This window comes from Heterodontus francisci, chromosome 7, assembly GCF_036365525.1.
Source record: "Heterodontus francisci isolate sHetFra1 chromosome 7, sHetFra1.hap1, whole genome shotgun sequence".
Classification (NCBI taxonomy): domain Eukaryota; kingdom Metazoa; phylum Chordata; class Chondrichthyes; order Heterodontiformes; family Heterodontidae; genus Heterodontus; species Heterodontus francisci.
In genome coordinates, this window is record NC_090377.1 from 1,897,229 (window position 1) to 1,924,927 (window position 27,699).

A 27,699-nucleotide genomic window follows, 5' to 3' on the forward strand; every position below is an offset into this window, starting at 1 on the left:
GGGGAGGACACCTTGGAAAACAAGGCGCCCTGCCTGCAGGCTTGGGGGGTCCTTCCTTTTGTGGGCAATTCGTAGCCCACAGAGGACCCCCACCCCCCACCCATACCCCACCAGGAACCATTGTATCCTCTGGGACCTCCCCCTGGACCAAAGACCCACCCTCCCACCTCCCCTTGCCAGGGCCTTCCAGACTAGCCCCGGTGACCCCGTCTCTCCTCCCCCTTGTCTGCGGTTCCACCGCTGGACCTGGATCTGAGGCCTCTGCAGTACCAGCACTGCCCACCGCTCTTGGTGTCACTGCTGATACTACTGAGCTGCCGGTCCTGTGATTGGCCGGCACCTCTTGGGAGCAGAAACCCCGCCCCTATTGAGCCCTTCAAGGATAGGGATCCCACCTCCTTAAACTTTGACCCCAAAAGACCGGATGATCGCTCCAGTGGTTAGAGAAAATGCGGAGGTGGAGTTTTCCGCCTTCTCGGCCCTGTGCCAGGAGCCTCACCTCCTGCATAAATTCCAGCCCCTAGTGTCCTCTTCACAACTTGCTTTGCCACCTGCCTTTGCATTGTCAGTAAATTTGGCTACAATACACTCAGTCCCTTCATCCAAATCATTAATATAGATTGTAAGTAGTTGAGGCCCCAGCACTGATCTCTGTGGCACTCCACTCTTGGGATCTTTTCCAGAATCTAGGGAATTTTGGAAGATTACAACCAATGCATCCACTGTCTCGGCAGGCAGTTCTTTTTAAGACCCTGGGATGCAGGCCATCAGGTCCAGGGACCTGTCAGCTTTTAGTCCCACTAGTTTTCCTGGTACATTTTCTCTAATGATAGTGATTGTTTTGAGTTCCTCTCTCCCTATGCCTCTTGATTTTTCTCCTCTTCTTGGGATATGTTAGTACCTTGTATTGAAGACAGATACAAAATATTTGTTCAAAGTCTCTGCCATTTCCTTGTTTCCCATTATTAATTCCTCAATCGGGGAAGTGGTGGTGTAGTAGTGGTGGTGGCAAATGCTCTGGGGATAATAAATAAAATGCTCTGGGGAACATTGCCTCGAATTCCACTGTGGCAGATGATAAAATGTTAATTCAATTAATAAATCTGGAATTAAAAGCCAGTCTAATGGTAACCATGAAACCATTGTTGTAAAAACCCATCTGGTTCACTAATGTCCTATCGGGAAGGAAATCTGCTGTCCTTACCTCATCTGGCCTACATGTGACTCCAGACCCACAGCAATATGGTTGACTCTTAAATGCCCTCTGAAATGGCCTCACAAGGGCAATTAGGGATGGGCAGTAAATGTTGGCCTAGCCAGCGATGCCCGCATTCTATGAACAAATAAAACAAAATCTTATCCTCTAAGGGAACCAATGTTTACTTTAGCTACTCTCTTCCTTTTTATATACTTGTCGAAGCTCTTCATGTCTGTTTTTATATTTCTTGCTAGTTTGCTGTCATATTCTAATTTCTCCCATTATTTTTATTTGGTCATCTTTTGCTGGTTTCTAAACGTTTTCCCAATCTTCTGGCCTACCACTAATCTTCGCAGCATTGTATGCCCTTTCTTTCAATTTACTACCATCCTTAACTTCCTTAGTTCATAGAATCACAGAATTGTTTCAGCACAGAATGAGGCCATTTGGCCCATCGTGTCTGCCCCTGCTCTCCGAATGAGCAGTTCACCTAATGCCATTCCCTTGCCTTCTCCTCGTAACCCTGCACAGTCTTCCTTTTTAGATAACAGTCTAATTCCCTTTTGAATGCCTCAATTGAACCTGCCTCCAACACATTCTCAGGCAGTGCATTCCAGACTGTAACCACTCGCTGCGTGAAAAAGTTTTTCCTCATGTTGCCTTTGCTTCTTTTGCCAAATACTTTAAATCTGTGCCCTCTTGTTCCCGATCCTTTCACGTGTGGGAACAGTTTCTCTGTCTCTACTCTGTCCAGGTCTCTCCATGATTTTGAATATCTCTAACGAATCACCTCTTAGCCTTCTCTTCTCCAGGGAAAACAGTCCTAACGTCTCCAATCTATCTTCATAACTGAAATTCCTCATCCCTGGAACCATTCTCGTGAATCTTTTCTGCATTCTTTCTGCAATGCCCTCACATCCTTCCTAAAGTGTGGTGCAAAGAAATGGACGCAACACTGCAACTGAGTTTAACATAACTTCCTTGCTCTTGTACTCTATGCCCCTATTAATAAAGCCCAGAATACTGTATGCTTTATTAGCCACTCTCTCAACCTGTCCTGTCACCTTCAATGACATATGCACATATACATCCAGGTCCCTCTGCTCCTGCACCCCCTTTAGAATTGTACCCTTTATTCTATATTGTCTCTCCATGTTCTCCATGTGAATCACTTCACATTTCTCTGCATTGAACTTCATTTGCCACTTGTCCGTCCATTCCACCAAATTGTCTATGTCCTTTTGAAGTTCTACACTATCCTCCACAGTTAGCCATGGGTGGTATATCTTTTTTATAAAGTCTTTCTTTCTTGATGAAATATATCTTTGAGAGTTATGAAATATCTCCTTATCCAGGAAAGATAGGGAAGGCAAAACGGAGGGATGGGAGTCAGTATTGATCACAGAAACTAGGATAACACTGGAGAGGGTTGATGTAGTTGAGGAGTGAAAGACAGAATCTATTTGGTTAGAATTAAGGAATAGAGGAGCTATTAAACTATTAGGTGTATACTACAGGCCACCAAATAGTGAAAGGAGATTGAGGAGAAAATTTTTAGGAAAATTATAGAAAAATGCAAGAACTACAGTGCAGTGAAAAGGGGAACTTTGATTATCCTAATATAGACTGGGATAGTAACAGTGTAAATGGCAGAGAGGGAGAATAATTCCTGGAATGCATAGGGTTTAAACTAGTTTGGCAGGGGGATGGGAACCGGAGCTACGGATCAGTGGATGGGGTAGCTGTTGAACAGGAAGATACAGAGTGCAGAGAGTCTGTGAGGAAGGTTAGACAATTGACACGACAAAGTTGCAGCCAGTATGATGGGTTGAAGTGTGTCTATTTTAACGCAAGAAGTGTCAGAAATAAGGGTGATAAACTTAGAGCATGGATCAGTACTTGGAGCTACGATGTTGTGGCCATTACGGAGACTTGGATATCACAGGGGCAGGAATGGATGTTGGATGTTCCGGGGTTTAGATGTTTCAAAAGGAATAGGGAGGGAGGTAAAAGAGGTGGGGGAGTGGCATTGCTAATCAGGGATAGTATCACAGCTGCTGAAAGGGAGGTCGTCGAGGATGGTTTGTCTACTGAGTCATTATGGGTGGAAGTCAGAAACAGGAAAGGAGCAGTCACTTTGTTGGGAGTTTTCTATAGACCCCCCAATAGCAACAGAGACACGGAGGAACAGATTGGGAGGCAGATTTTGGAAAGGTGCAGAAGTAACAGGGTTGTTGTCATGGGTGACTTCAACTTCCCTAATATTGATTGGAACCTCCTTAGTGCAAATAGTTTGGATGGAGCAGTTTTTGTCAGGTGTGTCCAGGAAGGTTTCCTGACTCAATATGTAGATAGGCCGACTAGAGGGGAGGCTATGTTGGATTTGGTGCTTGGCAACGAACCAGGCCAGGTGGCAGATCTCTCGGTGGGAGAGCATTTCTGTGATAGTGATCACAACTCCCTGACCTTTACTATAGTTATGGAGAGAGTCAGGAGCAGACGGGATGGGAAAATATTTAATTGGGGGAGGGGGAATTACAATGCTATTAGGCAGGAACTGGGGAGCATAAACTGAGAACAGATGTTCTCAGGGAAATGCACGACAGAAATGTGGAGGTTGTTTAGGGAGCACTTGCTGCGACTGCTGGATAGGTTTGTCCTGATGAGGCAAGGAAGGGATGGTAGGGTGAAGGAACCTTGGATGACAAGAGATGTGGAACAGCTCGTCAAGAGGAAGAAGGAAGCTTACTTAATGTTGAGGAAGCAAGGATCAGACAGGGCTCTAGAGGGTTACAAGGTAGCCAGGAAGGAACTGAAGAATGGACTTAGGAGAGCTAGAAGGGGACATGAAAAAGTCTTGGCGGGTAGGATTAAGGAAAATCCCAAGGCGTTCTACACTTATGTGAGGAACAAGAGGATGGCCAGAGTGAGGGTAGGGCCGATCAGGGATAGTGGAGGGAACTTGTGCCTGGAGTCGGAGGAGGTAGGGGAGGTCCTAAATGAATACTTTGCTTCAGTATTCACTAGTGAGAGGGACCTGGTCATTTGTGAGGACAGCGTGGAACAGGCTGATATGCTCGAACAGGTTGAGGTTAAGAGGGAGGATGTGCTGGAAATTTTGAATGATATGAGGACAGATAAGTCCCCGGGGCCAGACGGGATATACCCAAGGATATTACGGGAAGCGAGGGAAGAGATTGCTGTGCCTTTGGCGATGATCTTTGCATCTTCACTGTCCACTGGAGTAGTACCGGATGATTGGAGGGTGGCAAATGTTGTTCCCTTGTTCAAGAAAGGGAATAGGGATAACCCTGGGAATTATAGACCAGTCAGTCTTACGTCGGTAGTGGGCAAATTATTGGAGAGGATTCTGAGAGACAGGATTTATGATTATTTGGAAAAGCATGGTTTGATTAGAGACAGTCAGCATGGCTTTGTGAGGGGCAGGTCATGCCTCACAAGCCTTATTGAATTCTTTGAAGATGTGACAAAACACATTGATGAAGGAAGAGCAGTGGATGTGGTGTATATGGATTTTAGCAAGGCGTTTGATAAGGTTCCCCATGGTAGGCTCATTCAGAAAGTGAGGAGGTATGGGATACAGGGAAAGTTAGCTGTCTGGATACAAAATTGTCTGGCCCATAGAAGACAGAGGGTGGTAGTAGATGGAAAGTATTCAGCATGGAGCTTGGTGACCAGTGGTGTTCCACAGGGATCTGTTCTGGGACCTCTGCTCTTTGTGATTTTTATAAATGACTTGGATGAGCAAGTGGAAGGCTGGGTTAGCAAGTTTGCCGATAACACGAAGGTTGCTGGAGTTGTGGATAGTGTGGAAGGCTGTTGTAGGTTGCAACGGGACATTGACAGGATGCAGAGCTGGGCTGAGAAGTGGCAGATGGAGTTCAACCTGGAAAAGTGTGAAGTGATTCATTTTGGAAGGTCGCATTTGAATGCAGAATACAGGCTTAAAGACAGGATTCTTGGTAGTGTGGAGGAACAGAGGGATCTTGGGGTCCATGTCCATAGATCGCTCAAAGTTGCCACCCAAGTTGATAGGGTTGTTAAGAAGGCGTATGGTGTGTTGGCTTTCAGTAACGGGGATTGAGTTTAAGAGCCGCGAGGTTATGCTGCAGCTCTATAAGGCCCTGGTTCGACCACACTTGGAATATTGTGTTCAGTTCTGGTCGCCTCATTATAGGAAGGATGTGGAAGCTTTAGAGAGGGTGCAGTGGAGATTTACCAGGATGCTGCCTGGACTGGAGGGCATGTCTTACGAAGAAAGATTGAGGGAGCTCGGGCTTTTCTCATTGGAGCGAAGAAGAATGAGAGGTGACTTGATAGAGGGGTACATGATGATGAGAGGCATAGATAGAGTGGATAGTCAGAGACTTTTTCCCAGGGTGGAATGGGCTATCACCAGGGGGCATAATTTTAAGGTGATTGGAGGAAGGTTTTGGGGAGATGTCAGAGGTAGGTTCTTTACACAGAGAGTGGTGGGTGCGTGGAATGCGCTGCCAGCGGTGGTAGTAGAAGCAGATACATTCGGGACATTTAAGCGACTCTTGGATAGGTACATGGATGATAGTAGAATGAAGGGTAGGTAGTTAGTTTGATATTAGAGTAGGTTAAAGGTTCGGCACAACATCGTGGGCCGAAGGGCCTGTACTGTGCTGTACTGTTCTATGTTCTATGTTCATATGGGAGAACTTTCTTAATCAGCGTGTTTCCAGCTCAATGAGAAAGGAAGCCGTGCTGGATCTAATTCTGGGGAATGAAGTGGAGTAAGTGGAATATGTTTCAGTGGGGGAGAATTTAGGGAACAGTGATCATAATGTCATCAGGGTTAGAATAGCGATGGAAAATTACAAAGAAGGAAAAATACTTAGTGTAGGAGTGCTGCAAAGGATAAATCACACTTTTATTTGAACAAAGGGGCGAGAGATAAACCCAGCAACTACAGGCCACTGGCAGGAGGGCGGGTAACCAAAGGGGACAGATTTAAGATAACTGGCAAAAGAACCAGCGGTGACATGAGGAATTTTTTTTATGCATTGAGTTGCGATCTGGAATGCGCTGCCTGAAAGGGCGGTGGAAGCAGATTCAATAATAACTTCCAAAAGGGAATTGGATAAATACTTGAGAAAAATGTTCGAGGCTATGGGGGGAAAGAATAGAGGAGTGGGGCTAATTGGATAGCTCTTTCAAAGAGCTGACACTGGCATGATGGGCCGAATGGATTCTGTTTGCACCAGGGAAAGGGCCCAATTCCAAAGGGCAGGGCATTGGGGAGGGTTGGGTGAGTTCCAACTGATGATATTGTGATGATAAATTCTCGTTTCTCACAGATTACCTGGCGGCAGTGGATAAATGGTTTGCAGTTCTGTTACCGAAGATGAAACCCTTAATGTACCAGAATGGAGGGCCCATCATCAGCTTCCAGGTGAGATGGGTTTGCTCCCTCGTGCTCCTGGTCCCTCGCACTGTCACCACCGCCACTTCCCCCCCCCCCACCCTGTTTGTCTATTCCTTGCTCTACCTGATCTGATAACCTTGTTCCTTCGACAGGTGGAGAACGAGTACGGTAGTTATTTTACCTGTGATTTTAATTACCTGCGTCACTTGCGTAAGCTCATGCGTTCGTTCCTGGGCGATGATGTGTTGCTGTTCACGACAGATGGGAACCAGGTGCAGGAGCTGAACTGTGGCACGTTGCAGGGGATCTATGCAACCATCGACTTTGGCACCAGTAAGCTGCAATCCATCTAACCTGCAAGTGGTGGGGTGGTGGGGAAAGGTGTCCCAGAGAGACTGACTCATGTTGCGGGGTGGGGGGGATGAGGTCCCACAGGGACTGAAACAAAAACAGAAAATGCTGGATACGGAGCAAAGTTGGGTAAATGGAATTGAGGTACAGATCAGTTATAATCTAATTGAATGGCCTTCTCCTGTTTATAATTTTCCCAATACCTCACTGGCTGACATCAGCTGACTCTGCACAGGCTGGGCTGGAATTGCAACCAGAACAGACCATTCAGCCTGACCTGTCTATGTTGGTGTCTATCCTCCACAGTGCACCAATCCCAGGTCCACCCAATCCATTAACCCCTCTCGAACCTACTCTTCAATGTTAAAGAACAAAGACCAAAGAAAATTACAGCACAGGAACAGGCCCTTCGGCCCTCCAAGCCTACGCCGATCCAGATCCTCTATCTAAACATGTCGCCTATTTTCTAAGGGTCTGTATCTCTTTGCTTCCTGCCCATTCATGTATCTGTCTAGATACATCTTAAAAGACGCTATCGTGCCCGTGTCTACCACCTCCGCTGGCAATGCGTTCCATGCACCCACCACCCTCTGCGTAAAGAACTTTCCACGCATATCCCCCCTAAACTTTTCCCCTTTCACTTTGAACTCGTGTCCCCTTGTAATTGAATCCCCCACTCTGGGGAAAAAGCTTCTTGCTATCCACCCTGTCTATACCTCTCATGATTTTGTACACCTCAATCAGGTCCCCCCTCAACCTCCGTCTTTCTAATGAAAATAATCCTAATCTACTCAACCTCTCTTCATAGCTAGCGCCCTCCATACCAGGCAACATCCTGGTGAACCTCCTCTGCACCCTCTCCAAAGCATCCACATCCTTTTGGTAATGTGGCGACCAGAACTGCACGCAGTATTCCAAATGTGGCCGAACCAAAGTCCTATACAACTGTAACATGACCTGCCAACTCTTGTACTCAATACCCCGTCCGATGAAGGAAAGCATGCCATATGCCTTCTTGACCACTCTATTGACCTGCGTTGCCACCTTCAGGGATCAAGGGACCTGAACACCCAAATCTCTCGGTACATCAATTTTCCCCAGGACTTTTCCATTTACACTATAGTTCACTCTTGAATTGGATCTTCCAAAATGCATCACCTCGCATTTGCCCTGATTGAACTCCATCTGCCATTTCTCTGCCCAACTCTCCAATCTATCTATATTCTGCTGTATTCTCTGACAGTCCCCTTCAGTATCTGCTACTCCACCAATCTTAGTGTCGTCTGCAAACTTGCTAATCAGACCACCTATACTTTCCTCCAAATCATTTATGTATATCGCAAACAACAGTGGGCCCAGCACGGATCCCTGTGGAACACCACTGGTCACACGTCTCCATTTTGAGAAACTCCCTTCCACTGCTACTCTCTGTCTCCTGTTGCCCAGCCAGTTCTTTATCCATCTAGCTAGTACACCTTGGACCCCATGCGCCTTCACTTTCTCCATCAGCCTACCATGGGGAACCTTATCAAACGCCTTACTGAAGTCCATGTATATGACATCTACAGCCCTTCCCTCATCAATCAACTTTGTCACTTCCTCAAAGAATTCTATTAAGTTGGTAAGACATGACCTTCCCTGCACAAAACCATGTTGCCTATCACTGATAAGCCCATTTTCTTCCAGATGGGAATAGATCCTATCCCTCAGTATCTTCTCCAGCAGCTTCCCTACCACTGACGTCAGGCTCACCGGTCTATAATTACCTGGATTATCCCTGCTACCCTTCTTAAGCAAGGGGACAACATTTGCAATTCTCCAGTCCTCCGCGACCTCACCCGTGTTTAAGGATGTTGCAAAGATATCTGTTAAGGCCCCAACTATTTCCTCTCTCGCTTCCCTCAGTAACCTGGGATAGATCCCATCCGGACCTGGGGACTTGTCCACCTTACTGCCTTTTAGAATACCCAACACTTCCTCCCTCCTTATGCCGACTTGACCTCGAGTAATCAAACATCTGTCCCTAACCTCAACATCCGTCATGTCCCTCTCCTCGGTGAATACCGATGCAAAGTACTCGTTTAGAATCTCACCCATTTTCTCTGACTCCACGCATAACTTTCCTCCTTTGTCCTTGAGTGGGCCAATCCTTTCTCTAGTTACCCTCTTGCTCCTTATATATGAATAAAAGGCTTTGGGATTTTCCTTAACCCTGTTTGCTAAAGATATTTCATGACCCCTTTTAGCCCTCTTAATTCCTCGTTTCAGATTGCGCCTACAATCCCGATATTCTTTCAAAGCTTCGTCTTTCTTCAGCCGCCTAGACCTTATGTCTGCTTCCTTTTTCCTCTTAGCTAGTCTCACAATTTCACCTGTCATCCATGGTTCCCTAATCTTGCCATTTCTACCCCTCATTTTCACAGGAACATGTCTCTCCTGCACGCTAATCAACCTCTCTTTAAAAGCCTCCCACATATCAAAAGTGGATTTACCTTCAAACAGCTGCTCCCAATGTACATTCCCCAGCTCCTGCCGAATTTTGGTATAGTTGGCCTTCCCCCAATTTAGCACTCTTCCTTTAGGACCACTCTCGTCTTTGTCCATGAGTATTCTAAAACTTACGGAATTGTGATCACTATTCCCAAAGTAGTCCCCTACTGAAACTTCAACCACCTGGCCGGGCTCATTCCCCAACACCAGGTCCAGTATGGCCCCTTCCCGAGTTGGACTATTTACATACTGCTCTAGAAAACCCTCCTGGATGCTCCTTACAAATTCTGCTCCATCTAGACCTCTAACATTAAGTGAATCCCAGTCAATGTTGGGAAAATTAAAATCTCCTATCACCACCACCCTGTTGCCATGGTTTCTGCTTCAGTCTGAACTTGAGCCAAAACTTACAACTCTGACTGTATTAAAAATAACACTCCTGCTCTGTCCTAAATCTCTTGCATTTAATCATGTGATCAAGAACAAGGGACATAGATACATGGATATCAGTAATGAGGTTCCCCTGCCAATGGCCGTCAGTAATGTGGTTCTTGCTGATTTTTGGGCTCCTTTTGATTTATCGTTTTGTTTTCTGACCCGACAGCTGATGATGTCAACATCTCGTTTGGAGTCCAAAGGCAGTTTGAACCAGAAGGTCCACTGGTGAGTGGGAGGGCTGCGGGGTGTCGGGGGAGGGGGCATGAAGAGGGGCCCTGGGTGGTAGGGGGAGGGGTCTGGGGCAGGGAGAGGGCCCTGAGGGAAGGGTAAGGGGGCATGGTCTGGGGGGAGGGCCCGGGCTGGGTCGTGGTGATGACCCCAGGGCATAGGGAGCACCCGGGATGTTGATGATTGAGTTTGGAGAGTGGGCGTAGGCTGATGTGCTGCATTTCCTCCATCTCACTCGAGCTGCTGCAGTCTGTTTTTGACCCATGCAGTTTAATTCCCCGTTTGCTAGGTGAATTCGGAGTTCTATGTGGGATGGCTCGATTACTGGGGAGTGGAACATTCGATCGTTCCCACGAATAATGCTACCAAAATGCTGGAGGACATGCTGCAACTCGGAGCCAATGTGAACATGTAAGAGAATCTCCTCTAATTACCTCCCAGAGGTCAACTTTATTGCTCTAACCACTTCCTCCTCTTAACTCTCCTGTATCCCCCACTTCCTGTCTGCTCTGGTTCTGTTGCACAGCTCCACCATTAGCAGCTGCTCAGCAGCATTGTGCTTGGTGCCTTCTTTATCCCCCTCACTGATTACCTGTCTGTAGCTGGGAATTGGCCAGTTCAGTCCATGAACATTAAATTATTTTTTCCTCTCTGTTATTATCCCAGGTATATGTTTGAAGGTGGGACTAATTTCGGATACTGGAATGGTGAGTCTAGAATGTTGAGTTGTTCCACCCCTCGATAGGGGTTTGTGTAATTCCTGTGGGGGGTGTGGAGAGGAGATTTGGGGCTGTTCACTGAACAAAGTCCCTTTTAATTGGTGTCAGTGGGATATACTGTCCTTTTTTATTTGAGAAAATTATTTAATTACGGAAAGAAAGCAGAAAATAGCGAAGGTAAAAATACTCAATTTGGGAAGAGCTAATTTCAGTGATTTTTAAAAGGGACCTAGCAAAGGTGGATTGGAAAAGATGATTGCAGTGTAAAACAGTAATGGAGCAATGGAAGGCATTCAGGGAAAGGAGCGTTCAGGTACAATCTAGGCAAATTCCTTACAGGGAAAAGGTAGAACATCCAAAGTGAATGCACCCAAGAAGACAAAGGAAATAAAAGTTAGGGAAAAGGTTGGGCCTATTAGAGACCCAAAGGGAAATCTTCATGTTGACACAAGGCCAAAATATCAAATAAGTATTTTGTATCTCTCTTCAAAAAGGAAGTGGATGATGTGAAGCTTGCACTAAAACAGGAGAGGGTAGTTAAGGACCGGATAGTAATAGATCAAGTAGATATACTAGAAACAAAGAGGTATGGGAAAGACTGGCTATGCTTAGAGTGGATAAGTCCCTTGGTCCGGATGGTTTGAGATCCCAGGTTGCTAAAGGAAGTGGCAATGGAGATAGCGGAAGGGCTTGCCAAAATTTTCCAATCTTCCCAGAATATGGAGCAGATGCCAGAGGATTGGAGAGTGGCAAATGTGACACCATTATTCAAGAAAGGGTGTAAAGACAGTCCTAGTAACTACAGGCCAATTACTTCAACATCACTGCTGGGTAAAATCAACAAGCAGTTGCAGAGTTTTGAGTCAATTAAGGATATTCAGCATGGATTTGTAAAAGGCAGATCATGCTTGACTAATCTAATTGAATTTTTTGATGAAGTAACAGATAAGGTTGGTGAAGGGAATGCGGTGGATGTTGTTTATTTGGATTTTAACAAAGCATTTGTTAACCAGCCTTTTATGTGGTACCGTAACAAAATTGAGGCTCATGGAATAGGAGGGTTAGTGTCCAATTGCATAAAAAATCAGATTAAGGACAGATAATTGTGGTAAATGGTTGCTGTTCAGACTGGATGGTAGACAGTGGTGTTCCCCAAGGGTCAATGCTGGGATCACTGCTTTTTTTGTTAGGTATAAATGACTTGGATCTTGGAATGGAGAAAGTAGAATTTCAAAATTTGCTGATGATACCAAACATGGAGATGCGGCAAACAATGAGGATGATACCAATTGACTGCAACAGGACAGTGATAGACTAGCAGAATGCACAGACAAGTGGCAGATGGCATTTAATACTGACAAGTGTGAAGTGATGCATTTTGGCAGAAGGGTGAGGCAATATAGACTTAATGTTCTGATGAAGGGTCAATGACCTGAAACGTTAACTCTGCTTCTCTCCACAGGTGCTGCCAGACCTGCTCAGTATTTCCAGCATTTCTTGTTTTTATTTCAGATTTCCAGCATCTGTAGTATTTTGTTTTTGTATACTTAATGGCTCAGTTCTAAACAGTGTGCAGGAACAGAGGGACCTGGGAGTTTATGAGCATTGATCTTTGAAGGTGGCAGGATATATTGAGAAAGTGGTTAATAAAGCATATGGGATCTTGGGCTTCATAAATAGAGGCATTGAGTACAAAAGCAGGGAAGTTATGCTGAACCTTTTATAAAGTGCTGGTTAGGCCACAGCTAGAGTATTGTGTCCAGTTCTGGTCACCAGACCTCAGGAAGGATGTGAGGGTCCTTGAGAGGGTGCAGAGGAGATTTACCAGAATGGTTCCAGGGATGGAGGATTTTAGTTACAAAGTTAGGTTGGAGAAGTTGGGGTTGTTCTCCTTAGAATAAAGGAGATTGAGGGGAGATTTAATAGGGTTGTACAAGATTATGACAGGATTGGATACCGTAGATAAAGAAAAGTTGTTCCCAGTAGCTGCTGGTACAAGGACTAGGGGACACAGGTTTAAGATTTTGGGCAACAGATGCTGGGGGATGTGAGGAAGAACATTTTCATACAGTGAGCAGTAATGACCTGGAATTCGCTGCGTACCAGAGTGGTGGAATGGTTTCAAAAGGAAATTGAATGGGCACTTGAGGGAAATAACTTAGAGGGCTACAGAGACAGAGTGGGGCAATGGACTGACTCGATTGCTCTACAGAGAGCTAGATTGGGGTTAGTTGGCCCAATGGCCTCCTTCTATGATTAACATTACTGAAAGTTGTTAAGTCACCTTGTCCGGATGGAATGCATCCTAGGTTACTGAAAATAGCAAAGGTAAAATTGACAAAGGCATTGGTCACAATCTTTCAACCCTCATTGGATACAGGAGTAGTCCTGGAGAACTGGAGAGTTGCTAATGTTAAACCACTATTCAAGAAAAGGGAGAGGGATAAACCAGGAAACTACAGACTAGTCAGCCTAACATCAATGTAGGGGAAGTTGTTGAAAAACATTATCGGGGACAAAATAAAGCTTCATTTGGAAAGGCATGGGTTAATCAAGGAAAGCTAGCATGGATTTGTTAAAAGTAAATCATGTCTAACTAACTTAATTCTGTTCCTTGAGGTAACAGAGAAGGTCAATCAAGGTAGCGCAGTAGATGTATATATGGACAAGGCATTTGACACAGTGCCACACAAGATGCTTACAAAAAAAGAAGGAAGCCCATGGAATGAAGGGGAAAGTGCCATTTATGGATATGGAATTGGCTCAGTGACAGGAAGTAGAGGGTGGTGCTGGATTTTTCAGACTGGGAGGTGGTTTGTGGTGGTGTACCCGAGGGTCAGTTTTGGGTCCACTACTGTGCTATTTTCATAGACGACCTAGACTTGGGTGCAGGCAGCAGGATTGTAAAGTTTGCATGTGATCCTAACCTTAGAGTCATAGAGAGATACAGCACTGAAACAGGCCCTTCGGCCCACCGAGTCTGTGCCGGCCAACAACCACCCATCCATACTAATCCTACATTAATCCCACTTGGAATATTGTGTGCAATTCTGGTCGCCACACTACCAGAAGGATGTGGAGGCTTTGGAGAGGGTACAGAAGAGGTTTACCAGGATGTTGCCTGGTCTGGAGCTATGAGGAGAGGTTGGATAAACTCGGATTGTTTTCACTGGAATGACGGAGGTGGAGGGGTGACATGATAGAGGCTTACAAAGTTATGAGTAGCATGGACAGAGTGGATAGTCAGAAGCTTTTTCCCAGGGTGGAAGAGTCAGTTACTAGGGGACATCGGTTTAAGGTGAGAGGGGCAAAGTTTAGAGGGGATGTGTGAGGCAAGTTCTTTACACAGAGGGTGGTGAGTGCCTGGAACTTGCTGCCGGGGGAGGTGGTGGAAGCAGGTACGATAGCGACATTTAAGAGGCATCTTGACAAATACATGAATAGGATGGGAATAGAGGGATACGGTCCCCGGAGGTGCAGAAGGTTTTAGTTTAGACAGGCATCAAGATCGGCGCAGGCTTGGAGGGCCGAATGGCCTGTTCCTGTGCTGTACTGTTCTTTGACAGTCGTTGAATTCAGGATAACTTGGACAGGAAGGTGAAATGGCAGAACAAGGACAGATGGAGCTTGATGTGGAGAAGTGTGAAGTGATGCACTTAGGGATGACTAATATGGCAAGATAGTATAGTGTAAGTGGCACAGTTCTAAAAAGTGTAAATGAGCAGAGAGAGACCTTGGTGTCAATACACAAATGCAGAAAGGTGGCAGGGCAAATTAAGATAATATACATCATAAAAGCAGAGATCATCTAAACTATAAATCACTGATTAGGCCTCAGCTGGAAGATTCTGAGCTACACACCTCAGGAAAGATGTAAAGGCTTCAGAAAGAGGTCAGAAGTAACTTCATGGCCCAGCATATCACACACTCTACCATTGCATCAAGACAGAGGATCAACCCTGGTTGAAAGAGGAGTGTAGGAGACCATGCCAGTAGCAGCACCTACAGATGAGGTGCCAAGCTTGTCAAGCTACAACACAGGACTACATGCTTGCCAGATAGCGGATGCAGCAGGCTGTAGACAGAGCTAAGAGATCCCACAACCAATGGATTAGATCTAAGCTCTGCCGTCCTGCCACATCCAGTCGTGAATGGTGGTGGACAATTAAACAACTAACAGGGGGAGGTGGCTGCACAAATGTCCCCATCCTTAGCCTATATCCAGATGCAGCAAGACCAGGACGATATCCAGGCTTGGGCTGATGAGTGGCAAGTAACATTTGCAAAGTTCGCTAGATTCTGGAAAAGTTCCAATTGACTGGAACGTAGCAAATATAACCCCTCTATTCAAGAAGACGGGGAGGCAGAAAACAGGTAATCATTGGCCAGTTAGTTTGATGTCTGTTGTGGGGAAGGTGTTAGAATCGATCATTAAGGAGGTTGTAGCTGGGCACTTAGAAAAACTCAAGGTAATCGGGAATAGTCAGCATGGTTTTCTAAAAGGGAAATCATGTTTAACCAATTTGAGTATTGCTGAAAATAGAGACTTGTTGTCAAAGCTTTTCGTCTTGCACTCATCAGGACAATCCACAAGAATAACCAATGTAAGGGAAAACAACAACTTATACTGCATGAAAAGAGAGTGCTGATTGATTGGCAAGTGAACCCTGATTGGTAGAGGCGTTGCCATGGAGAATGCACCAGTTTACGGTGACTGACAGTAAACTGCCAAGCTTTGTTTGAAATTTAAACCAGCCAGCTTGACTCTGATTGGTCAAGGCATTGCTCTGAGGAATGAACCAGCGAATTGCTGTCACTTATTTTGTTCAGCTGAAACGGGCACAATGTTTGTACACATTCTTTCTGTCTGCAAAGAACAGGGGCCTGTGTATTAATATACATGTCCCTTTTGCTGTTCGCAACAGGCAAGGTACAGGCCGTACCCAACCAGCCCGTGCTTGCAAAACTCAGAACACAGTGTCCAACATTAGATGTGATTCCGCGATTGGACATTTGCTAAATAATACATAGTGAGTTAAGAATTAGGCTGACAAACAATTTAAGATTGTCAGTAGGGCTCGCAGTGTGGCGTATTTGTGTGTACTGGAAGCTACTTACATTAATACAGAGGGCCCTGTTCTTTACAGACAGAAAGAACAAGTACATACATTGTGCCTGTTTCAGCTGAACAAAATAAGTGACAACCATTCGCTGGTTCATTCCTCAGGGCAGTGCCTTGACCAGAGTCAAGCTGCCTGGTTTAAATTTCAAACAAAGCTTGGTAGATAACTGTCAGTCACCATAAACTGGTGCATTCTCCATGGCAACGCCTCTACCAATCAGGGTTCACTTGCCAATCAATCAGCACTCTCTTCTCATGCAGTATAAGTTGTTGTTTTCCCTTACATTGGTTAATCTTGCGGATTGTCCTGATGAGTGCAAGCTGAAAAGCTTTGACAACATGTCTCTATTTTCAGCAATACTCAAGTTCTGTACTACGAAATTACTATTTTTAACCAATTTGTTGGAGTTCTTTGAAGGAGTGACATATCCTGTGGATAAAGGGGAGCCCGTTGATGTACTGTACTTGGATTTCCAGAAGGCATTTAATAAGGTACCATGTAAAAGGTTATTGCGTAAAGTAAGAGCTCATGGTCTAGGAGGCAATACATTAGCGTGGATAGAGGATTGGCTGGCTGGCAGAAAACAGAGTATGCATAAATGGGTTCTTTTCTGATTGGCAGGATGTGACAAGTGGAGTCCCGCAGGGGTCTGTGCTGGGGACTCAACTTTATACAATTTATATCAATGACTTGGATGAGGTGAGCGATGGCATGGTAGCTAAATCTGCAGATGACACAAAGATTGGTAGGAAAGTATGTTGTGAAGAGGACATAAAGGAGGTTGCAGACTGATATAGATAGAACATAGAACAGTACAGCACAGTACAGACCCTTCGGCCCACGATGTTGTGCCGAACCTTTAACCTACTCTAAGATCAAACTAACTACCTACCCTTCATTCTACTATCATCCATGTACCTATCCAAGAGTCGCTTAAATGCCCCTAATGTATCTGCTTCTGCTACCACCGCTGGCAGCGCATTCCACACACCCACCACTCTCTGTGTAAAGAACCTACCTCCGACATCTCCCCGAAACCTTCCTCTAATCACCTTAAAATTATGCCCCCTGGTGATAGCCCTTTCCACCCTGGGAAAAAGTCTCTGACTATCCACTCTATCTATGCCTCTCATCATCTTGTACCCCTCTATCAAGTCACCTCTCATCCTTCTTCGTTCCAATGAGAAAAGCCCTAGCTCCCTCAATCTGAGTGAATGGGCAAAATTCTGGCAGATGGGAGTATAATGTGGGAAAAAGTGAAGTTGTTCACTTTGGCAGGAAGAATAAAAATTAGAGTATTACTTAAACGGAGAACAACTGCAGAATTCCGAGGTGCAGAGGGATCTCGGTGTTCCAGTGCATGAGACAAAAACAGTTCGGATGCAGGTACAGCAAGTAATAAAGAAGGCTGATGGAATACTATCCTTTATTACAAGAGGAATTGAAAATAAAAGTAAGGATGTTATGCTTCAGTTATACAGGACATTGGTGAGACCACATCTCCTTATTTAAGGAAGGATGTAAATGCTTTGGAGGTGGTTCAGAGGAGATTTATTAGATTGATACCTGGAATGAGTGGGTTGTCTTATGAGGAAAGGTTGGACAGACTGGGCTTGTTTTCACTGCAGTTTAGAAGAGTGAGGGGAGACTTGATTGAAGTTTATAAGATCTTGAACAGTCTTGACAAGGTGGCTGCTATACTGGGTCTGCAGCAGGTGATGGGGGAACCAACACGAGGGAAAAACATACTTGACCTCGTCCTCACCAATTTGCCTGCCGCAGATGCTTCTGTCCATGACAGTATTGGTAGGATTGACCACCGCACAGTCCTTGTGGAGAAGAAGTCCCGCTTTCACATTGAGGATACCGTCCATCATGTTGTGTGGCACTATCACCGTGCTAAATGGGATAGATTTCGAACAGATCTAGCAATGCAAAACTGGGCATCCATGAGGCGCTGTGGGCCATCAGCAGCAGCAGAATTGTACTCAACCACAATCTGTAACCTCATGGCCCGGCATATCCCCCACTCTACCATTACCATCAAGCCAGGAGACCAACCCTGGTTCAATGAAGAGTGCAGGAGGGCATGCCAGGAGCAGCACCAGGCATACCTCAAAATGAGGTGTCAACCTGGTGAAGCTACAACCCAGGACTACTTGCATGCCAAACTGCATAAGCAGCGTGCAATAGACAGAGCTAAGCGATCCCAGAACCAACGGATCAGATCTAAGCTTCGCAGTCCTGCCACATCCAGCCATGAATGGTGGCGGACAATTAAACAACTAACTGGAGGAGGTGGCTCCACAAATATCCCCATCCTCAATGATGGGGGAGCCCAGCACATCAGTGCGAAAGATAAGGCTGAAGCATTTACAACAATCTTCAGCCAGAAGTGCCGAGTTGATGATCCATCTCGGCCTCCTCCTGAAGTCCCCAGCAGCACAGATGCCAGTCTTCAGCCAATTCGATTCACTCCGCGTGAAATCGAGAAACGACTGAAGGCACTGGATACTGCAAAAGCTATGGGCCCTGACAATATTCCGGCAATAGTACTGAAGACCTGTGCTCCAGAACTTGCCGTGCCCCTAGCCAAGCTGTTTCAGTACAGCTACAACACTGGCATCTACCCTGCAATGTGGAAAATTGCCCAGGTATGTCCTGTACACAAAAAGCAGGACAAGTCCAACCCGGCCAATTACCGCCCCATCAGCCTACTCTCAATCATCAGTAAAGTGATGGAAGGTGTCATCAACAGTGCCATCAAGCGGCACTTGCTTAGCAATAACTGCTCAGTGACGCTCAGTTTGGGTTCCGCCAGGGCCACTCAGCTCCTGACCTCATTACAGCCTTGGTTCAAACATGGACAAAAGAGCTGAACTCAAGAGGTGAGGAGAGCGTGACTTTGAACACCTATAAGGACAAGGGCAGCAGATGCATGGCAGCACTGCCACCTGCAACTTCCCCTCCAAACCACACACCATCCTGACGTGGAACTATATCTCCTTTCCTTCATTGGCGCTGGCTCAAAATCCTGGATCTCCCTTCCTTACAGCACTGAGTGTATTCACACCCCAAGGACTGCAGCGGTTCAAGAAGACAGCTCACCACCACCTTCTCAAGGGCAGTTAGGGATGGGCAATAAATGCTGGCCTGTCCAGCGACGCCCACATCCCATGAAATGAATTAAAAAAGGGTTACCTGGATGTGAAGAGGTTTGAGGGAATTCAGATATGAGGAGAGGTTGGAACGTTTGCACTGTTCTCATTGGAATAGAGAAGGTTAAGAGGTGACCAAATAGAGGTTTTCCGCATGATGAGAGGTTCTGATACAGTAGACAGAGAAAAGCGAGTGAGTGAGTCAATAACAGAGATCATGGAGTTAAAATCATTGGGTAAAGATCCAGAACCAAAAGACTTGCAGGTTGATAGGTAAATTGGCCATTATAAATTGCCCCAAGTATAGGTAGGTGGTAGGGAAATATAGGGACAGGTGGGGATGTGATAGCCATATGGGATTAGTGCAGGATTAGTATAAAATGGGTGGTTGATGGTCGGCACAGACTCGGTGGGCCGAAGGGCCTGTTTCAGTGCTGTATCTCCAAATAAATAAAATAAATAAATAAAAATAAAGAATAAAATTCTTCCCCTCAGTTATCGAGATCTGGAACACTTGCCCTGAAAAGGAGGCGGAGACTGATTCCATTATTGCTCTCAGTGAGACAGTTAACGTTAAAATATGAGAAATGAATCCCCAAACCAGTTTTGAGAATTACGCAAGATTTCAAGTTTTCAGAATTTTATTACAACAACTAAACTAAAAAAAAACCCTGTTAACGAAATAGTACTTTCTAAATAGTTGATAGTCCAAATTTTCTTTTTATTCGTTTCTGGGATGTGGGTGTCGCTGGCCAGGCCCGCATTTGCTGCCCTTGAGAAGGTGGTGGTGAGCTGCTGCCTTGAACCGCTGCAGTCCATGTGGGGTAGGTACACCTACAGTGCTGTTAGGATGCGAGTTCCAGGATTTTGACCCAGTGACAGTGAAGGAACGGCGATATAGTTCCAAGTCAGGATGGTACGTGGCTTCACAGAATCACAGAATAATACAGTGCAGAAGAGGCCCATCGAGTCTGCACCGATACATTAAAACACCTGACCTGTCTACCTAATCCCATTTGCCAGCACTTGGCCCATAGCCTTGAATGTTATGACGTGCCAAGTGCTCATCCAGTACTTTTTAAAGGATGTGAGGCAACCCGCCTCTACCACCCTCCCAGGCAGGGCATTCCAGACCGTCACCACCCTCTGGGTAAAAAAATTCTTCCTCAAATCCCCCTTAAACCTCCCGCCCCTCACCTTAAACTTGTGACCCCTTGCAACTGACCCTTCAACTCAGGGGAACAGCTTCTCCCTATCAACCCTGTCCATGCCCCTCATAATCTTGTACACCTCGATCAGGTCACCCCTCAGCCTTCTCTGCTCCAGCGAAAACAACCCAAGCCTATCCAACCTCTCTTCATAGCTTAAATGTTCCATCCCAGGCAACATCCTGGTGAATCGCCTCTGCACCCCCTCCAATGCAATCACATCCTTCCTATAATGTGGCAACCAGAATTACACACAGTACTCCAGCTGTGGCCTTACCAAAGTTCTGTACAACTCCAACATGACCTCCCTGCTTTTGTAATCTATGCCTCAATTGATAAAGGCAAGTGTCCCATATGCCTTTTTCACCACCCTATTAACCTGCCCTTCTGCCTTCAGAGATCTATGGACAAACACGCCAAGGTCCCTTTGTTCCTCGGAACTTCCCAGTGTCAGGCCATTCATTGAATACTTCCATGTCACATTACTCCTTCCAAAGTGTATCACCTCACACTTTTCAGCGTTAAATTCCATCTGCCACTTTTCTGCCCATTTGACCATCCTGTCTATATCTTCCTGTAACCCAAGACACTCAACCTCACTGTTAACCACTCGGCCAATCTTTGTGTCATCCGCGAACTTACTGATCCTATCCCCCACATAGTCATCTATGTCGTTTATATAAATGACAAACAATAGGGGACCCAGCACAGATCCCTGTGGTACGCCACTGGACACTGGCTTCCAGTCACTAAAACAGCCGTCTGTCATCATTCTCTGTCTCCTACAGCTAAGCCAATTTTGAATCCACCTTATCAAGTTATCTTGTATCCCATGTGCATTTGCTTTCTTGATAAGTCTCCCATGTGGGACCTTGTCAAAGGCTTTGCTGAAATCCATGTAAACTACATCAACTGCACTACCCTCATCTACACACCTGGTCACATGCTCAAAAAATTCAATCAAATCTGTTAGGCATGACCTCCCTCTGACAAAGCCATGCTGACTATTCCTAATCAAATTTTGCCTCTCCAAGTGGAGATAGATTCTCTCCTTCAGAATTTTCTCCAATAGATTCCCTACCACTGACGTGAGACTCACTGGTCTACAGTTCCCTGGCTTATCTCTACAACGTTTCTTAAATAGTGGGACCATATTAGCTGTTCTCCAGTCCTCTGGCACCTCCCCTGTGGCCAGAGAGGAATTAAAATTAGGGTCAGAGCCCCTGCAATCTCCACCCTCTCCTCCCACAGCATCCTGGGACACAAATCGTCCGGACCTGAAAATTGATCCACTTTTAAGCCTTCCAAAACCTCCAATACCTTGTCACTCCCGATGACAATTTGCTCAAGAACCTCACAGTCTCTGTCTCTAAGTTCCATATCTACATCCTCTTTCTCTTGGGTGAAGACAGATGTGAAGTATTCGTTCAACACCCTACCAATGTCCTCTGGCTCCACCCACAAATTTCTCCCTTGGTCCCTAATGGGTCCTACTCTTTCCCTGGTTATCCTCTTCCCATTGATATACTTATAGAATGTCTTGGGACTTTCCCTACTTTTACCAGCCAGAGATTTCTCATATCCCCTCTTTGCTCTCCTAATTGCTTTCTTAAGCTCCATCCTACACTTTCTGTACTCCACTAATGCTTCCATTGATTTGCTCACTTTGTATTTGCTAAAAGCCTCTCTTTTCCTTCTCATCATACCCTGAATGTTTCTGGTCATCCATGGTTCTCTGGGCTTGTTGCTCCCACCTATTACCCTAGAGGGAACATGTTGGGCCTGTACCCTCCCCATTTCCTTTTTGAATGCCCCCCACTGCTCTTCTGTAGATTTTCCGACAAGTAACTCTTTCCAGTCTACCTTGGCCAGATCCTGCCTGATTTTACTAAAATTCGCTCTCCCCCAATCCAAAACCTTTTTTTGCAACTTGTCTATTTCTTTCTCCATAACAAGATTAAATTGTACCATGTTATGGTCGCTATCACCTAAATGCGCCCCCACCAACACATCATCCACCTGTCCGGCTTCATTCCCCAGAATTAGGTCCAGCACTGCACCCTCCCTTGTTGGATCCTCTACATATTGAGCTAAAAAGTTCTCCTGTATACATTTTAAGAACTCCACTCCATCTAAGCCCTTAACACGATGACTATCCCAATTAATGTTGGGAAAGTTGAAATCACCTAATATAATTACCCTATTATTAATTTTACACACCTCTGCAAATTGCGCACATATTTGCTCCTCAATTTCCCGCTGACTATCTGGGGGTCTATCATAAACACCTAGCAATGTGGCTGTCCCTTTTTTATTCCTAAACTCTACCCATAAAGCTTTATTTGATGCCCCCTCCAAGATATCATCTCTCCTTACTGCAGTAACTGACTCCTTAACTAATATTGCAATGCCCCCTCCTCTTTTACCCCCTCCTCTGTCTCGCCTGAAGATTCTACATCCCGGGATATTGAGCTGCCAATCCTGCCCCTCCCTCAACCATGTCTCCGTGATGGCTACTATATCACAATTCCACGTGTCAATCATTGCCCTTAACTCATCCGTTTTACCTGCAATACACCTGGCATTAAAGTAGAGGCCTTCCGTCCTGGTCTTACTCCCTTGAAACTTACTTCCGCTGTATTCCCTCTGGCTTGTTCGCTTTCCTGTGTTAGGCTGTGCCCCTATTCTGCTAGGAGTCTGCGTCCCCTCCCCCTGCCAAATTAGTTTAAACTCCTCCCAACAGCACAAGCAAACCCGCCAGCAAAGATGTTAGTCCCCCTCTGGTTCAGATGGAGACCGTCCCGCTTGTACAGGTCCCACCTTCCCCAGAAATGGTCCCAGTGGTCCAGGAATCTAAAATCCTCCCTCCTGCACCAACCAACTCTTAAGGCACGCATTCATCTGTGCTATTCTCCTATTTCTATACTCGCTAGCACGTGGCACTGGGAGTAATCCAGAGATTACAACCCAAGAGGTCCTGCTTTTTAGTCTACTGCCTAACTCCCTGAATTCTTGATGCAAGACCTCATCCCTCTTTCTACCTATGTCATTGGTACCAACATGTACCATGACCTCTGCCTCATCACCCCCCACCCCCCCTTCAGGATGCCCTGCAGCCGTTCAGTGACATCCCGGACCCTGGCACCAGGGAGGCAACACACCATCCTGGAGTCATGTTGACGGCTACAGTTGCGCCTATCTGTTCCCCTGACTATAGAATCCCCTATTACTATTGCTCTTCTTCTCTTTCCCCCTTCCTGTGCAGATAGGCTGCTTGCGGTGCCAGAAGCTTGGCTCTGTCCGCATTCCCTGGAGGAACCAGCCTCATCAGCCTCCAAAATGGAATACCGATTTGCAAGCGGGACCCCAGGGGACTCCTGAACTACCTGCCTGATTCTCTTGGACTGCCTGGTGGTCACCCATTCCCTTCCTTCCTCAAGTCCCTTTAGCTGCGGTGTGACCACCTCTCTATACGTGCTATCCACAATGCTCTCAGACTCACGGATGCGCCACAGTGTTTCCAGCCGCCGTTCCAGCTCTGAAACCCGAGCTTCCAGGAGCTGCAGCTGGACACACTTCCTGCACACATGCTGGTCCCGGGGACTGGAAATGTTCCCGGATTCCCACATGCAGCAAGAGGAGCAAACCACGGCTTCAAGCTCTCCTGCCATGACTAAATCCTTTAAATTTAAAACTTTAGAAGATTAAAATTTGAAAAAAAAATCTAAGTCTTGCCACACATGGCCCACATTTGTACTGTCTGACTCTAGCCCCTGAAAACTGGTTTAAGCCAATTGTCTAATTAACAAGGTGCAGCTGCAAGCAGAGCCTGAGTAAACCCTGTTTGAAGCTGCTCTAAAACTCACCTTCTCCAACCCAAACAGCAACTGTTCAGTTAATCTGCTAAATAAAAGACAGACTAGACTTAAGATAAAATTAACCCTTAATTATCCTCAGTCACCAAACTTCCACGTCAACACTCTAATGCAACCCAAGTCAGCACTCCAGTGCTGGGGGGAAACTTGGGGGGGAACTTGCAAGTGTTGGTGTTCCCATGCATCTGCTGCCCTTGTCCTTCTTGGTAGTAGAGGTCGTGGGTTTGGAAGGTGCTGTTACAGGAGTCTTGGTGAGTTGCTGCAGTGCAGCTTGTAGATGGTACACACTGCTGCCACTGTGCGTCGGTGGTGGAGGGAGTGAATGTTGAAGTGAAGTGATTTATGAATTTAACCCCTCATAGGGACTAAACCAATTCAAGCGTACATTCCTATAAGACTCCTCTAATTAAGTTCAGACCAGACAGATGCCTACAGACACTCGTTTGGGTCTGAAGAACTGAACTAGTCTTCCCTCAAAGAAAGAAAACTAACAGAGAATATTACTATCTTTTGGATAGCCTATTTTTAAATAATTATAGCTAAGTCAGAAATATCCCATATATTATAAGGGTCTGGGAAACTTTCTTCAATAAGTATCTCCCCACTTAAGGAGACACAGAGAGGGGGTTCTTGTAGTTGTATCCAGAAGCTACATGAGACGATTTATTAACTTTTATATATTTATTAAAGAGTTGAACATGTAATACACTTTAAGTGGCGAAGTATCAAGTAATATCAAAGATTACCAGGAGACATAAAACATAATCTTATTTCTAAAATAGAATCCAAAAGTTCAACCTTGACAATGTTACAGCAAAATATCTTAGAATATCCATCAAAATTTAAAGTAAACTTTTACCTTAAATTCCCTGAGTACCATAGCATTGATGAGGAATTCAAATCTCTCATGTTTATATTGTTTCTAAGCTATCTCATCTTTTAGAATGTAGGTGTTACCTTTCTGTGTGTGTTTTTCCTGCTTTTGAGATCCATATATGGCAATATCATTAGTTCCCATTCCCACTTAATGTATTTGTTGGAAATTCCCTTCTCAAAGTTGTGAACTTTTATCTGGCCAAAATGTTTATAATTGGGTTTACTTGGCATCTGTTTTTGTAAGTACCATTCCACTTTGTAATTTACCATCTGTAATTGTCTTTTTATGGTACCTTGTACCATCCTCTTGAGTCAGTCTGTCTATATCACTAACACTATCAACTAATTCAGTTTATAGTTATCAGTACTGACCTCACATAAGATGTCTCAGTGTGTTTCATCTTCTAATTCCATTGTAGCAGAGACCTTGTAATGGATTTTTTTTAACTTAAAAGGTGTTTCTGGTTCACATTCTATTGTAACAGGGATGTTTATAAATTTTTAACTCTGCTGTTAAAAGGCGAGTTCAGTGAGTCTTAAAAACTGACCATTTATTCAATCTTTAATTCTAAAAGGTAGAATGTATTAAGTATATCTAAATTCTCCCTAATTAAGCCTATTATACCTATCTACCCTCTTGACCGGTATAAAGGCGAACAGCGAAGATAAGTTGTTTTAACTAAGTAATGTCTAAAATATAAACATGCAAAGTGTTACTCCCTATATTTTCAAACAGTGCAATAATACAAAAGACTACATCCACATAATTAGAACATTAGAACATTACAGCGCAGTACAGGCCCTTCGGTCCTCGATGTTGCGCCGACCTGTGAAACCATCTGACCTACACTATTCCATTTTCATCCATATTTCTATCCAATGACCACTTAAATGCCCTTAAAGTTGGCAAGTCTACTACTGTTGCAGGCAGGGCATTCCACGCCCCTACTACTCTCTGAGTAAAGAAACTACCTCTGACATCTGTCCTATATCTATCACCCCTCAACTTAAAGCTATGTCCCCTCGTGTTTGCCATCACCATCCGAGGAAAAAGACTCTCACTATCCACCGTATCTAACTAATCATAGTTATAATCGCACTTACTGAACACCTAGAAAAATTTCAGTTAATCAGGGACAGCCAGCATGGATTCATGACGGGAAGGTCATGCCTGACAAATCTCGTTGAATTTTTTGAAGAGATGACTGAGGTAGTGGACAGGGGAATGTCTATGGATGTTATTTATATGGACTTCCAGAAGGCGGTGGGGAGGAGGTGGCGTAGTGGTATTGTCACTGGACTAGTAACCCAGAGACCCAGGGTATTGCTCTGGGGACATGGGTTCAAATCCCACCACAGCAGAAGGTGGAATTTGAATTCAATTAATAAATCTGGAATCAAAAAGCTAGTCTAATGATGGCCCTGAAACCATTGTCAATTGTTGTAAAAACCCATCTGGTTCACTGATGTCCTTTAGGGAAGGAAATCTGCTGTCCTTACCTGGTCTGGCCTACATGTGACTCCAGACCCACCGCAATGTGGTTGACTCTTACATGCCCTCTGAAATGGCCTAGCAAGCCACTCAGTTAGGGCAATTAGGGATGGGCAATAAATGCTGGCCTGGCCAGCGATGCCCACATCCCATGAATGAATGAAAAAAAAGGCATTTGATAAAGTCCCACACAAGAGACTGTTAACTAAGGTAGAAGCCCATGGAGTTGAGGGCAAATTATTGACATGGTTAGAAAGTTGGTTGAGTGGTAGGCGGCAGAGAGTGGGGATAATGGGTAAGTGCTCTGATTGGCAGGATGTGACTAGTAGTGTCCCACAGGGATCTGTGTTGGGACCTCAATTATTCACATTATTCATTAACAACTTGGATGATGGCATAGTAAGGCATATATCCAAATTTGCTGATGATACAAAGTTAGGCGGCATTGTAGACAGTCTAGATAATAGCATAAAATTGCAAAGAGATATTGACAGACCAGGTGAGTGGGCAAAACTGTGGCAGATGGATTTCAATGCGGGCAAGTATGAGGTTATCCATTTTGGACCAAAAAAGAATAGAGCAGGGTACTTTCTAAATGGGAAGAGGTTAAGTACAGTGGATGTCCAAAGAGACTTGGGGGTTCAGGTGCATAGATCTTTAAAATGCCACGAGCAAGTGCAGAAAATAATCAAAAAGGCTAATGGAATGCTAGCCTTTATATCTAGAGGATTGGAGTATAAAGACACAGAGGTTATGCTGCAGCTGTACAAAACCCTGGTTAGACCGCACTTGGAGTACTGTGAGCAGTTCTGGGCACCACACCTTAGGAAGGATATATTGGCCTTGGAGGGAGTGCAACGTAGGTTTACAAGAATGATACCTGGACTACAAGGGTTAAGTTACGAGGAGAGATTACACAAATTAGGCCTGTTTTCGCTAGAATTTAGAAGGTTAAGGGGTGATCTGATTGAAGTCTTCAAGATATTAACAGGAAAAGACAGGCTAGATAAAGATAAACTATTTCCACTGGTTGGAGATTCTAAAACTAGGGGGCATAGTCTAAAAATTAGGACCAGACCGTTCCGGAGAGATGTTCGGAAGCACTTCTTCACGCAAAGGGTGGTAGAGGT

At 45.1% G+C, this 27,699-nt stretch overlaps 1 protein-coding gene across 1 annotated transcript in view; it reads left to right on the forward strand.

Annotated features, from left to right (window-relative positions):
• Nucleotides 1–27,699, forward strand: part of LOC137371799 (beta-galactosidase-like) — a 149,047-nt gene that overhangs the window by 22,215 nt on the left and 99,133 nt on the right. The window contains exons 6-10 of the mRNA XM_068034679.1: nucleotides 6,544–6,638; nucleotides 6,764–6,944; nucleotides 10,057–10,115; nucleotides 10,408–10,529; nucleotides 10,785–10,825. Of these exons, the coding sequence (XP_067890780.1) occupies nucleotides 6,544–6,638; nucleotides 6,764–6,944; nucleotides 10,057–10,115; nucleotides 10,408–10,529; nucleotides 10,785–10,825 (498 nt within the window). The remainder of the gene's footprint in view (nucleotides 1–6,543; nucleotides 6,639–6,763; nucleotides 6,945–10,056; nucleotides 10,116–10,407; nucleotides 10,530–10,784; nucleotides 10,826–27,699) is intronic.